This window comes from Hyla sarda, chromosome 10, assembly GCF_029499605.1.
Source record: "Hyla sarda isolate aHylSar1 chromosome 10, aHylSar1.hap1, whole genome shotgun sequence".
Taxonomy (NCBI): domain Eukaryota; kingdom Metazoa; phylum Chordata; class Amphibia; order Anura; family Hylidae; genus Hyla; species Hyla sarda.
This window is the reverse complement of record NC_079198.1, coordinates 102,375,107-102,389,393: the sequence shown is the minus strand read 5'-3', so window position 1 is coordinate 102,389,393 and position 14,287 is coordinate 102,375,107. Positions and strand designations below refer to the sequence as shown.

The window sequence follows — 14,287 nt, the reverse complement described above, 5'->3', positions numbered from 1 at the left end:
GGAACAGTTTTTCTCCATATTTTTTGTATGGGCCATTAATATACTTATATACGTTTATCATATCCCCCCTTAAACGTCTCTTCTCAAGACTAAACAATTGTAACTCCTTTAATCGCTCCTCATAGCTAAGATGTTCCATTCCCCATATTAGTTTAGTCGCGCGTCTCTGCACCCTTTCCAACTCCGCAGTGTCCCTTTTATGGACAGGTGCCCAAAACTGAACAGCATATTCCAGGTAAGGCCGTACCAATGATTTATAAAGGGGGAGTATTATGTCCCTGTCCCTTGAGTCCATGCCTCTTTTGATACATGACAATATCCTGCCGGCTTTGGAAGCAGCAGCCTGACATAGCATGCTATTCTGTAGTCTGTGATCTACAAGTACACCCAGATCCTTCTCTACCAGTGACTCTGCCAGTTTAATCCCCCCTAAGACATACGATGCATGCAGGTTATTAGTACCCAGATGCATAACTTTACATGTTGTTATGTTGTTGTTTTTTTTTTTTTTGTGTGTAGTTTAGGTTTATCACTTGTTATTGCTTTTGTGATACTTAACAGGAATTCTTAAGTAGCACACAAACAGTTGATGACCAGATACTATTTAAATTTATGTAGCAATTCAAAATCTTTACATAGCCATACAACTTATCAAGATGCCTCTGCTGCTCTGACTGCCTGGGTCCCCATTGCTCAGCACATTAGCCAGTTATTGCAACTCTCTGCTTGGCCAGTGCATCTACATTTAACTAGAAAGCACTGAGCAGTGGAGACCCAGTTGTTGTCTGAAGGGCTGCAGAGGGGAATCAGGCAGGTAAGTATACATTATCTTTTATGCACCCCTTTTATTCTCCTAAGAAAACCCCTTTAAAACTCCAGACACTTTTCCAACATATCTGTTGGACTTCTTCTGTGCTATATCTGAATTTTTACTGAGATAGGGACTTGTTCACTCTACAGAATTTTGGAAATTCCACTTGAAGCAGCCTCCCATTGATTTCAATGGGGTTCTGTTACTCTGTTCACATGTTAGATTACATCGGAAGACTTTTGTTGCAGAACTTCTGTCAATGGGATGGCATTTATATGCCTGGCAGATTGCAGAGGACATAATCACAGATTCCTTGCTTAATATCCTCATTGTAAAAAGAGCCATACTGGAAAGGTGCCATAGGTTTACAAAATTGTAGCTGTAGGAAGAATAATGTTGCCTGAAGAATAGTCTCAGTTGGAAAGATTTGATCAGGTGATAATGTGAGAGAGATGGACTTGTCAGAACCAGCAACAATGTATCATAAGTGATTTATATACGGTACATTGTACACTGAGTAACTATCATCTTTATCATTTTTTACAGCTGGAGAAAAAGCAGGTTGTTCCTCCCTTTAAACCTCAGATCACAGATGACTATGGTTTGGAGAACTTTGACACTCAGTTTACCAGTGAACCTGTGCAGCTAACACCGGATGATGAGTATGTACAATAAGGAAAAACATACTATAATAACCTATATCATATTTTGTGTGTGTGTTTTTTCTTTTTTATCTATAAAGGAAACCAAAATTTAGAAGATTAATTGATATAATGCCTTATCAAAAGATGAACTGGAGCACTGCTCATACAAAAATTATTATTATTTTTTTTGTCTTTTTTTTTTTTTTACCCCTTTCTACTATAGGACGTATGCATACATCCCAGCACCCAACACGTTCACGCACTGGGACGTATGCATATGTCCTAGAGTTCTCCTGCACTGCTGCGCATCGCCATTGGTTGCTATGGCAGCAGGAGGTCAAATCATGTCCTCCTGTCTGCCTGCTACGGAAGCCTGTGAGATCCAGCCCGCGGGTCGGGTCCGCTTCATGACCGGGAGATGTCTGCTGCTATCAGCAGCTGACATCTGCCGGTAATGATGGACTTCGGCGATCGCGTCGAGGTCCGTCATTTAACCGGTTAAATACTGTGATCTATACAGATCACGGCATTTTAAACACTAAATTACGCTATTCCCTGGTGTCTAGTGGTCCCATAGCCCCCGCGATGTTACATGGGGGGGGGGGGGGGTCAGGTTGCTAGGGAAGCCCGAGGTCTTACCTGCTGCTTTGCGTCTTCCCTGGCTCTGAGATTGCTTTGGGCTCACTTAGGCAGCCCTTAGCAATCGAGCAAAGATTTCATAGATCAATGTAATGCAATAGCATTATATTGATCTTTGTAAGCTATCTGATAATGGCTTATGATAGTCCCCTAGGGGGGCTAAAATGTATAAAAACTGTAAAAAAAAAAAAAAAAAAATTAAGTATAAAAAAAACCCTCTCCTAATAAAATTTTTATCACCCCCTCCCCTTTTCCCATTTTTTATATAAAACACTGTACAAACGAAAAAAATACAGACATTTGGTATGGCCGCACCCGTAATAGAAACCTAGAATGTCTCGGTAGATAAGAACCATTTGGCCCATCTAGTCTGCCCAATAACCTGGATCCTATCAATAGTCCCTGGCCCTATCTTATATGAAGGATAGCCTTATGCTTATCCCATCCATGTTTAAACTTCTTTACTGTATTTGCAGCGACCACTTCTGAAGGAAGGCTATTCCATGCATCCACTACTCTCTCAGTTTTATTAAATTATGTTTCTGATCCTGCACGGTGAACGGCGTAAACACAAAAAAATTCCAAACGCTAAAATTGCAGATTTTTGGTTACATTACATCCCCCCCAAAAAGTAATAAAAAGTGATAAAAAAAAACAAAACTATACAAAAGTGGTACCCTTAAACTACAGCTCATGGCGCAAAATGCAAACCCTAAAACAGCTCTGTAGGTGGAAAAATTAAAAAGTTATAGGGATGAGAACATAATGAACAAAGTTTTTTTTTTTTTTTTTTTACCATAAAACAAAAGAAAATTATTCAAGTTTGGTATCATTGGAATCGTACTGACCCATAGAATAAATATGGTATGTCATATTTACCGTATGTTGAAACTATTGAGAATTATTGCCCTACAAAATTGTGCAATTCCATATTTTTTTCAATGTTGCCCTGCATATATTTTTTTCTGGCTTTGTAATACATTGTATGATAAAAAAAAAGTGAATCATTGGAAAGTCCAACTCTTCATGCAGAAAATAAGCTCTAATACAACTTTGTCAGTCGAAAAACAAAAAAAGTTATGGGTCTTAGAATATAAGGAGGAAAAAAACATGAGCCAGAAATCAAAATTTGCTGGGTCATGAAGGGGTTAAGAAACCAAACGTATCTAGTTACTCAAATCTGACAACATAAATGGATATTTACTTAACGCAAAGCGGGATGGTCTTGCTGCGGACAGGTGGCTGAGGAAATGCGAGGTACAGGAGGAATAGGCAAGATGTGGTCTGGATAGCAGGAGGTCACGACTGGCGACACAGGTGTGTAGACGGGGACGTAGGAGGAGGTCAATAGGCAGCCAGCCAGGAGCAAGGTTAGGTCACGGAATGCAAAGGTCTGGAAAATGGCAAGGCTAAACAACAAACGCTTTCTCTAAGGCACTGGGGCAACAAAGATCCGGGAGGGAGTGATGGGAAGTGCAGATATTTATAAAAACAGTGCAGGTGCATTTACTTAAGGGTGTACTGACGCTTTAAGTTTTAGAGCGATCGCTTGGAGATGGGGGCATGCGCGCCGGCACTGCACGAAGGCAGAAGGAACGGAGAAGGGCAGAGGTAACTGACAGGCTGGGATTCACATGCGGGCGCGTCCTGCGATGCAAATCCCATCCCCGCTGGCAGGTGCAGGAGGGGAGCGCACACAGCCAGGATGACTGGCCGGAGCGCGGACCATATCAGTTGCACCCCCTGGAATTTTTCAAGAAAAGTTAGTATTTCTCACAGAAAAGGATTGCAGTAGTACATGTTTTGCTATACATGTATGTACATGCTGTACATATATGTTTTGCTATTCCCTTTGTGTGTATTGGAACTAAACCAAAAAAGTGGGAAAAAAGCTAATTGGACATAATGTCACTCCAAACTCAAAAATGGGCTGGACAAAATTATTGGCACCCTTAACTTTTTGTTTCCCACCCTTTGGAAAAAATAACCATAATCAGTCACTTAAAGAGTAAGAATCTTATTACCATCAATAAGATTCTTACACCTCTCAGCCGGAATGTTGGACCACTCTTCCTTTGCAAACTGCTCCAGGTCTCTCTTATCGGAGTGGTCCCTTTTCCCAACAGCAATTTTAAGATCTCTCCACAGGTGTTAAAGATCTGGACTCATTGCTGCCACTTCAGAACTCTCCAGTGCTTTGTTGCCATCCATTTCTGGGTGCTTTTTGACGTATGTTTGGGGTCATTGTCCTGCTGGAAGACCCAATATCTTGGATGCAAACCCAGCTTTCTGACACTGGGCTGTACAGTGTGACCCAAAATCCATTGGTAATCCTCAGATTGAATGATGTCTTGCACACATTCAAGGCACCCAGTGCCAGAGGCAACAAAACAACCCCAAAACATCATTGAAACTCCACCATATTGCACTGTAGGTATTGTGTTCCTTTCTTTGTAGGCCTCATTCCATTTTCGTTAAACAGTAGAATGATGTGCTTTACCAAAAAGCTGTATATTGGTCTCATCTGTCCACAAGACATATTCCCAGAAGGATTTTGGCTTACTCAAATTCATTTTGGCAAAATGTAATCTATCTTTTTCATGTCTGTGTCAGCAGTGGGGTCCTGCTGGGTCTCCTGCCATAGCGTTTCAATTCATTTAAATGTCAACAGATAGTTTGCACTGAAACTGATGCTCCCTGAGCCTGCAGGACAGCTTGAATATCTTTGGAACTTGTTTGGGGCTGCTTATCCACCATCCGGACCATCCTGCGTTGAGACCTTTCATTAATTTTTCTCTTCTGTCCACACCCAGGGAGATTAGCTACACTGCCATGGGATGCAAACTTCTTGATGATGTTGCGCACTGTGGACAAAGGCAAATCTAGATCTCTGGAGATGGACTTGAGAACCAAAATTGTGGAAAAATATCAACAATCTCAAGGTTACAAGTCCTCAGACAGTTCTCTTCTCCTCTTTCTGTTGTCCATGCTTAGTGTGGCACACAGACAAACAATGTAAAGACTAAGTGAACTTCTCTCCATTTTATCTGCTTTCAGGTGTGATTTTTTTTTTTTTTATTGCCCACACCTGTTACTTGCCCCAGGTGAGTTTAAAGGAGCATCTTATGCTTGAAACAATCTTCTTTTTTTCTACAATTTTGAAAGCGTGCCAATAATTTTGTCCAGCCCATTTTTGGAGTTTGGTGTGACACTATGTCCAATTTGCTTTTTTTCTCTCCCTTTTTTTGGTTTAGTTCCAATACACACAAAGGGAATAAACATGTGTATAGCAAAACATGTGTTACTGCAATCCTTTTCTGTGAGAAATACTTAATTTTCTTGAAAAATGTCAAGGCTAATACCAGACAGCCTGACACATAATTGTAAAAGGGATTGTGCTTCAATTTTATAATGAGGAATTGCAAGATTTATTACAAATGCATAATAAAACAATATGTAAAACAATGTTAATAAACCTCTTTCCACAGGGCCCTTGTGGAGAGGTAGATAGTATAAATAAAGATATAGACAGACATTTATCAACCAATTTACCAGAGTTTTTTCGCATTAAATTGGTGCAAAAAAATCGCAATTGCGCCACCGTCTTTTTTTCGTGCGACAATCTGCTGCAAGAAAAGCATTTTTTTTTTCAAATCGGCGTACATAATCTTTTTTACAATTTTGACTTGCCATAGTCAGAAATTTATCAACCACAACATTCACAAAAAAGTTGCTAAGGCTTTAAAAACTTACTAAATATACTCCAGCCGAACCTTGGCTTAACAGAAACTGACTATTGTTTTCGCTTAGGTGAGAAAAAACTCCCGCTTTTGCTTACCTGCGAAAAACTTAATTTATTTATGTAAACAGAATGGAAGTGAAAAAAAACAAAATAAAAAATAGCATACCTAAGCAAACGTTCATAAATGCCCTCAATAGCACTTAAATTGCTAAAGATATAGCACTTGAATTGTAAAAAGCTCCACTACATGCGTTAGAATGATATCCGATAATCCGGCATTTATTAGTTTAGAATATTTATAATTCACAGTCCGCAATATACTAAATGATGTTCATATGTATCCAAGACCATATTAATCAATGTGTATATAGTTACCAGCCAGAAATGGGATTGTCCCAGAGGGGTAGTGCCCACAGACGCTTGATCGGGCCGATGTCTGCATACGCTGAACTGGAGCGCTTGCATGCGCTTCCGCGGCTGGTCTGCCTGCCCCAGACCCGATGGATGCCGCTAGGATGGTGAAGATAGCAACTTGCAGATTTCCAATGGCCGGACCTCGTGCTGTCCTGTGGCGTCTGACGTCAGTGGTATAATAAATGGGCTGGATACAGAAGGCTGAATTCAAGAGGGCTGTTGCAAACAATTGGATGCCAGACCATCAATTCAAATGCGGGCTTGCAAATAGCAGTGGTGCTTTAGTAGTGTGTTTAAAAAGGAGTTCTAGATGCGTTTCAGGGCACTAACGCACGCAACACTGCTATTTGCGAGTCCACCTTTGAATTGATGGTCCGGCATCCAATTGTTTGCAACAGCCGCAGCCCTCTTGAATTTAGCCTTCTGTATCCAGCCCATTCATTATACCACTGACGTCAGACGCTACGGGACACCACAAGGTCCGGCCATTAGAAATCTGCAAACTGCGATCTTCACCATCCTAGCAGCATCCTCCGGGTCTGTGGCAGGCAGACCAGCCGCGGAAGTGCACACCAGTGCTCCAGTTCAGCGTATGTAGACATCGGCCCGATCAAGAGTCTGTGGACACTAGCCCTCTGGGACAATCTATTTCTGCTGGTAACTATATACACATTGATTAAAATGGACTTGGATACATATGAACATCATTTAGTATATTGCGGACTGTAAATTATAAATATTCCGAACTAATAAATGCCGGATTATGGGATATCATTCTAACGCATGTAGTGGAGCTTTTTACAATTTAAAGGGAACCAATCATCAGATTTTACCCTATATAATGCTTGGCAAAGCGTTATATAGGGTAAAATTGTTGTCCTCACCATCCCCGGGAGACGCTCCTGCCCCCAGGGATGGTGACGATATGAAGTTATAAACTAGTCACCTCCGCCGCCGTAAGTAGTCACCTGGGCGGGGAGCTCTTCTCATCTACTCCCATTCTTCGTCCGGCAGCGTCGCCCCCTCCGCTTGATTGACGGGCCGAGTCATCACTCTGCTCCGTCTGTTCAGTGAGCGGAACAATGACGCGGCCCATCAATCAAGCGGAGGGGGCGTCGCTGCTGGCCAAAGAACGGGAGTAGATGAGAAGAGCTCCCCGCCCAGGTAACTAACGGCGGCGGCGGTGACTAGTTTATAACTTCATATCTTCACCATCCCTGGGGGCAGGAGCGTCCCCCGGGGATGGTGAGGACAACCATTTTACCCTATATAACGCTTTGCCAAGCGTTATATAGGGTAAAATCTGATGATTGGTTCCCTTTAAGTGCTATATCTTTAGCAATTTAAGTGCTATATCCTTAATAATTTTTACTATCTACCTCTCCACAAGGGCCCTGTGGAAAGAGGTTTATTAACATTATTGTTTTACTATATATGTGTGTATATATATATATATATATATATATATATATATATATCATATAGAACCAGATACAGGCGCAGCACTCCAACAAAAAAGTGATTTAATATCTCATGTCAGCATTACAACGTTTCAGCTCCTCCTGGAGCCTTTTTCAAGCATGCTTGAAAAAGGCTCCAGGAGGAGCTGAAACGTTGTAATGCTGACATGAGATATTAAATCACTTTTTTGTTGGAGTGCTGCGCCTGTATCTGGTTCTCATCTTGTATGGACTCTGATCAAGTCCTTTGGGACGCTGGCACCAATTTTTTGGTTGGACTGGATAAGTAGTGCTGCTTTATTTTGGGATTATATATATATATATATATATATATATATATATATATATATATATATTATGCATTTGTAATAAATCTTGCAATTCTTCATTATAAAATTGAAGCACAATCCTTTTTACAATTATCATGTAGTCTGGTATTAGCCATGAGGTGATGATTTATATTGTTTACATTTTTCTATATTAATTCACACCTGGGTATAGGTGTATAACCATTATACCTCAGCTCATTAATTGTGAGCTGCACATACCCATTTTTTATTCCCATTTTTCATGACTGTAAATACACTGCTTTAAAAAATAAAGGGAACACTTAACACAATGTAACTCAAAGTCAATGACACTTCTGTGAAATCACACTGTCCACTCAGGAAGTAACACTGATTGACAATCAATTTCACATGCTGTTGTGCAAATGGAACAGACAACAGGTGGAAATTATAGACAATTAGCAAGACACCCCCAAAAAAGGAGTGGTTCTGCAGGTGGTGACCACCGACCACTTCTCAGTTCATATGCTTCCTAGCTGATTCACTTTTGAATGCTGGCGGTGCTTTCATTCTAGTGGTGTAGCATGAGACAGAGTCTACAACCCACACAAGTGGCTCAGGTAGTGCAGCTCATCCAGGATGGCACATCAATGCAAGCTGTGGCAAGAAGGTTTGCTGTGTCTGTCAACATAGTGTCCAGTGTATGGAGGCGCTACCAGGGGAGACATGCCAGTACATCAGGAGACGTGTAGGAGGTCATAGGATGGCAACAGCCCAGCAGCAGGACCGGCACCTCTGCCTTTGTGCAAGTAGGAGCAGGAGGAGCACTGCCAGAGCTCTGAAAAATGGCCTCCAGCAGGCCACAAATGTGCATGTGTCCACTCAAACGGTCAGAAACAGACTACATGAGGGTGGTATGAGGACCGGACATCCACAGGGGGGGTTGTGCTTACAGTCCGTGCAGGACATTTGGCATTTGCCAGAGAACACGAAGATTGGCAAATACGCCACTGGCGCCCTGTGCTCTTCACAGATGAAAGCAGGTTCACACTGAGCACTTGACAGACGTGACAGAGTCTGGAGACACCATTGAGAACATTCTGCTGCCTGCAACATCCTCCAGCATGACCGGTTTGGCAGTGAGTCAGTACTGGTGTGGGGTGGCATTTCTTTGAGGGGCCGCACAGCCCTCCATCTGCTTGCCAGAGGTAGCCTGACTGCCATTAGGTACCAAGATGTGATCCTCAGACCCCTTGTGAGACCATATGCTGGTGGGGTTGGCCCTGGGTTCCTCCTAATGAAGACAATGCTAGACCTCATGTGGCTTAAGTGTGTCAGCAGTTCCTGCAAGTGGAAGGCATTGATGCTATGGACTGGCCCGCCCGTTCCCCAGACCTGAATCCGATTGAGCACATCTGGGACATCATGTCTCGCTCCATCCAACGCCACATTGCAGCACAGACTGTCAAGGAGTTGGCAGGTGCTTTACTCCATGTCTGGGAGGACATCCCTCAGGAGACCATCCGCCACCTCATCAGGAGCATGCTCAGGCATTGTAGGGAGGTCATACGGGCATGTGGAGGCCACACACACTACTGAGGACTTGTTTTAAGGACATTACATCAAAGTTGGATCAGCCTGTAGTGTGGTTTTCCACTTTGATTTTGAGTGTGACTCCATATCCAGACCTCCATTTGATTTCCATTGATAATTTTTGTGTGATTTTCTTGTCAGCACATTCAACTATGTAAAGACGAAAGTATTTCATACGATTAGTTCATTCATTCAGATCTAGGATGTATTATCTTAGTGTTCGTTTTATTTCTTTGAGCAGTGAATAATTAAAATCAAGAAGTAAGTAGCAGCCAATCACAGATTTTTCTGAACAAATATCCTGACACACTTGTGCACCATTCCCTTAGCAGCAATAGCACACATGCTTCTGTACGATGTGGAAGTATGGGTGTCACCTTTTTTTTTCTCTCCTGAGTGAGATTGCCACCTTTGTTTATGTATCTTTTAATGTGATTATTAAAATACATATTTAATATTGCATAAATGACTCCCTTTTTCTTGTGGGTGTCTTCGTGCAGACATCCCATTAAAATCAATAAGAGTGTGATGCAAGGCAGAATCCACGCTGAATACGTTGCAGATTCCACCTTGTCTTCCTTGTAGTATAAATGAGCCATAACACTTAATTTACACTTTAATGCTTTCCCTTGGCATTATGAATAAAAAAACTAATCTATTATGTTCACTTTTTTTCTCAGAGATGTAATAAAACGAATAGACCAATCGGAGTTTGAAGGCTTTGAGTATATTAACCCATTGCTGCTCTCAACCGAAGAGACAGTATGAAGGACTGAGATATTTATGGACATACCATGTGATTGATCCCGAACTTGTATCCTTAACTACAGTATATGCATGCGAGGCTGGAAAACTGATGCCAGGTTCTTAGTACAGATCAGCTCTACAGGATTTGCTGCTGAAAATCATCTATAACTCAGATGTTTATAGAGTAGATCTCTTCCTAGTAGCTGTTCTCTATGTGAGGAGATGGCTTTCCGGCTCAGTTACACAAGGGATTTCACTTTTTGTGCCTGCCTCTTTGAAGGGTCTACAGTGTATGTAAATTCCATCTGAGGGCGTCTGTATGGAAGAACTGTTTTATTTCAGGCATTCATGTAAGCAAGCCGCTTCCATTAGTGCATTAGATGCCATGTGTTGCTGCACTCCTGGGAAACAAAAGAAGAGATTGGATTGGTGACGTTCTCCTCCCAAAAATCAGCAATGTGGCACTTGTCAAACTGGGTATTAAAGCAAGCTGTGTTACACTGATCCTTATAAAATTTATATTACCCGGAAACCTAATTAAAAGAATTGCACTGATAGTATTACAAAAGTAGATTAAGAAGATTTGAATTTCCTTGTCTAAAACACAGCAATATTGCATTTAAATCTACAACCAACTAGGCACAGCAAAGGCAATAAAAAAAAAATTGTTGGGAGGTTGAAGTAACAAATTTGCACATTTGAATGGCTTTCTGGAAATCAACAATGTTATGTGCCTACTTCTTAGCTTGTAGTGTATGACATTTTGCTATTTGAACAATTACAATGCAGTATTCCATGCAGAAACCCGCCTAGCCATAGATCCTGAAAACACATCCCTTTAGCCTTAACAGGTGGAATAGAAAAAAAAAACAACCTTTCATTTACTTCTAATGCATTTCTCTCATTTCTTGTCCTAGTCAAGCACACATTTTCTAGATGTTGGCTGCTTGAATCGTTTTGTAGCTGCTGTTTAGAGTTAGAGGTCAAGATCCCCCCCCAGTCTCTAAAATACCTGATACAGCATCACATGTTACACAGGAAAAGCCATGAGCCATAGATTTATGTCTAGGACGCCAGAGATTAAATTTTCACATCTAAACTTATCTGGAGAACATGTGATCGCTAATTTACATCAATGTCTTTACTTATGAGGCAAAATAAACCTTTTCTTAACTATTTGCCTGGGGTATCTCTTACATAAAATGTTGTCATTGGATCTATTTTACAAGCTGATCATTTGGGGCCACTAAGGAGTAAGGCTGCTCTTAAAGGTGGCAGTAAAAACCTGCAGTCGGCACCTGGGTTTTCCACTTTAAGCAGTGGCAAGTCCAGGTGCCAGCCACAATTATTGGGGAATCACTTGCCAGGCACTAGCTGTTAAGATTCCCTGATAATTGCAACTGGAACCTGGACTTGCTGCTTAAATTAAAAACTCCAGGTGCCAGCTGCAATGATTAAACACATGCGGCAGCCACAGGCTCTTACTGCTGCGTGTAATGGTGGCCTAATAAGAATCTACAAACATCCCATGCACTTGCCCCGTATATTAATTTAAATGATAAAAAGCACACATTGACCATTATTAAATGAAAAGGATACATGTGAAATATTCATTCCTATCCATTATTTATAAAGTTTTGACTAGTGGCTGCAAGTCCCTGGTCTTCAGAACATTCCAGCTTCTGAAAGATTCATAAGAAAGTAAAAAATAAAAAAAGTGACCATTTAACAGATTTATTATTTTAAAAAGCCACTAGGTTATTTAACAAATTTAATAAGATATGTGGTCTACTCCCCTCCAGTCAAAACAATGTATGATGCCTGCTGAATTTGTGTATCTATTTTGCTGTTTGGTAAACCAGGGGTGAGCTCTGTAATTCTGTGTATTAGACCAAATTACATACTGTATCAGGGATGGGAGCAAAAAGATTTGGTCCTGTGTAGCGTCATGTACGTATTCCGTGAAGGATGAATTACAGATTCTGTATATTTGCTGACAGTTTAAAACAAAGGAAAACAAACTACTTGATTTTATACATTTAAGGCATTACAAATGTTCCTGTGTTGCCAAATAGTTTTGTTGCTCATATGCAAGTGTATGAAAAAAATGTTTTGTTCACAATGAAGGGGAAATTTTTTATATATATATATTAAAAAAGGACTTGTTTTATAAATTAAAGAAAATGAAGGCTGTAATTAATTGTGGTTTGGGTGACTAATATATGAAGAATATGGCTCTGGTGATTCTCTAGTCGTCTTATTTGGAATAGTTAATGAGCATTACAGCTAATTTAATGATTGTAAAACAGTAAATATGTTCTTGTAGTTTTGTAAATTTCAATGAGTTAAGACCTTGCTAAGTTAATTGTGCAGAAGATGGTATACTAATCCATTAAACAAGATCATTTATATTCTTGCACATTAAAAGACTTTATTGAAAAATAAAATGTTTGTGTATATCTCTTACTGAATGTTGTTTTACCTGGACTAGTCATATCCCAGGCATAGAAGGCAAGACACTAGAAGGAAACTGTCTTTAAAAGGGTATTCTCACTTCAGGACGTTATAGGAGATAACTGGCAGAATGGTGGAAGTCCATCTGCTGGGAACCCAATCGTGTTCTTAGACTGTTTAGGTGGATTCCAGTATTTTTGCACTATAGCCATACGACTAGGGCTGTGAATCGCCAAGAATTTGGTGATACGATTCGAATCGAGATACCAGTGTGACGATTCGATTTATATCCCGATATATCGCGATACCGTCTAGGTGACGATACATCGCAATATATCCCGATACATCGCCCACCAGGGAGCATTCACAGATCCCTTTAGACGCCGCTGTCAGCTTTGACAGCGGCGATCTAGTAGTTCAACGCGCACTTTTCTCATTTTATCCCGTCCGGGCTGCAAAATAAAAGAAAACACACTCTTACCTGCCAACGAGCCCCCGTAGCTCCGGTACAGGTGTTCGGTCCCCGGGCTGTATTCTTCTTACTTCCTGTTAGCCCGGCACGTCACACGGAGCTTCAGCCTATCACCGGCTGAGGCGGGACATCGCTGCGGCCGGTGATAGGCTGAAGCTCCGTGTGACGTGCCGGGCTAACAGGAAGTAAGAAGAATACAGCCGGGGACCGAACACCTGTACCGGAGCTACGGGGGCTCATTGGCAGGTAAGAGTGTGTGTTTTCTTTTATTTTGCAGCCCGGACGGGATAAAATGAGAAGTGCGCGCCGGACTACTCCTTTAATAGCCAGCCGCGGCGATCGCCGCATGTTGGCTATTAGCGGCGGCCCCCGGCTACTGAGAACAGCCGGGGGCTGCAGAGTATGGAGCGGGCACGAGTCCAGAGCGCTGCCGCGTCAGATCCGGCCTGCCCGGCTCCACAAATGTGGAACTTGTATCTCCTGGGACATACTGTTCCGGGCATCAGGAGATACAAATTCCACATCCCTAAAAGAATCGATTCAAAAATATTTTGAATCGATTAAGTATCGCCAAGTGAAATAATCGCGATAATCGCGCAAATCGATTTTTTTCTTACATCCCTACATACGACACAAAGTACATTGCTTCAATAAAGCACCATTCACAATAGGAACACTTGAGCAGCTTTAAAAAACAAACAAAAACATTGCTCTACTCATTTTGTGCTCCTAAATTGGAATTGCATATCATAGGCTGCATTCACACCTCTCTTTCAGCCTATGGTTGCCGGACCGGAGCTGAAATCCATTTACTTTAATAAGCCAACCGGAGTCAAACGGTGACTCTGGTCGGCTAATTTTTGCCCCGTATCCGGTTTTAGGTCCGGTCAGGAAACCGGATACGGATCAAAAATGAGCCGACCGGAGTCACAATTTGACTTCGGTTGGCTTATTAAAGTAAATGGATTTCAGCGCCAGTCCGGCTGGGGTACGGGAGCACCCTGTTTTCTGGATCCAGCAACCG

At 41.6% G+C, this 14,287-nt stretch overlaps 1 protein-coding gene across 4 annotated transcripts in view; it reads left to right on the top strand.

Moving 5' to 3' along the window:
• PRKCZ (protein kinase C zeta) overlaps positions 1-12,790 on the top strand; it is a 283,121-nt gene extending 270,331 nt beyond the window's left edge. For 3 of the 4 annotated variants that reach the window (XM_056543985.1, XM_056543984.1, XM_056543986.1), the window contains exons 14-15: positions 1,358-1,473; positions 10,271-12,789. In XM_056543985.1, the coding sequence (XP_056399960.1) occupies positions 1,358-1,473; positions 10,271-10,358 (204 nt within the window). In that variant the 3' untranslated portion in view covers positions 10,359-12,789. Of the gene's footprint in view, positions 1-1,357; positions 1,474-10,270 lie in introns of all 4 variants that reach the window. The other variant, XM_056543983.1, reaches the window with a different exon arrangement.
• The last annotated feature ends 1,497 nt before the right edge of the window (positions 12,791-14,287 follow it).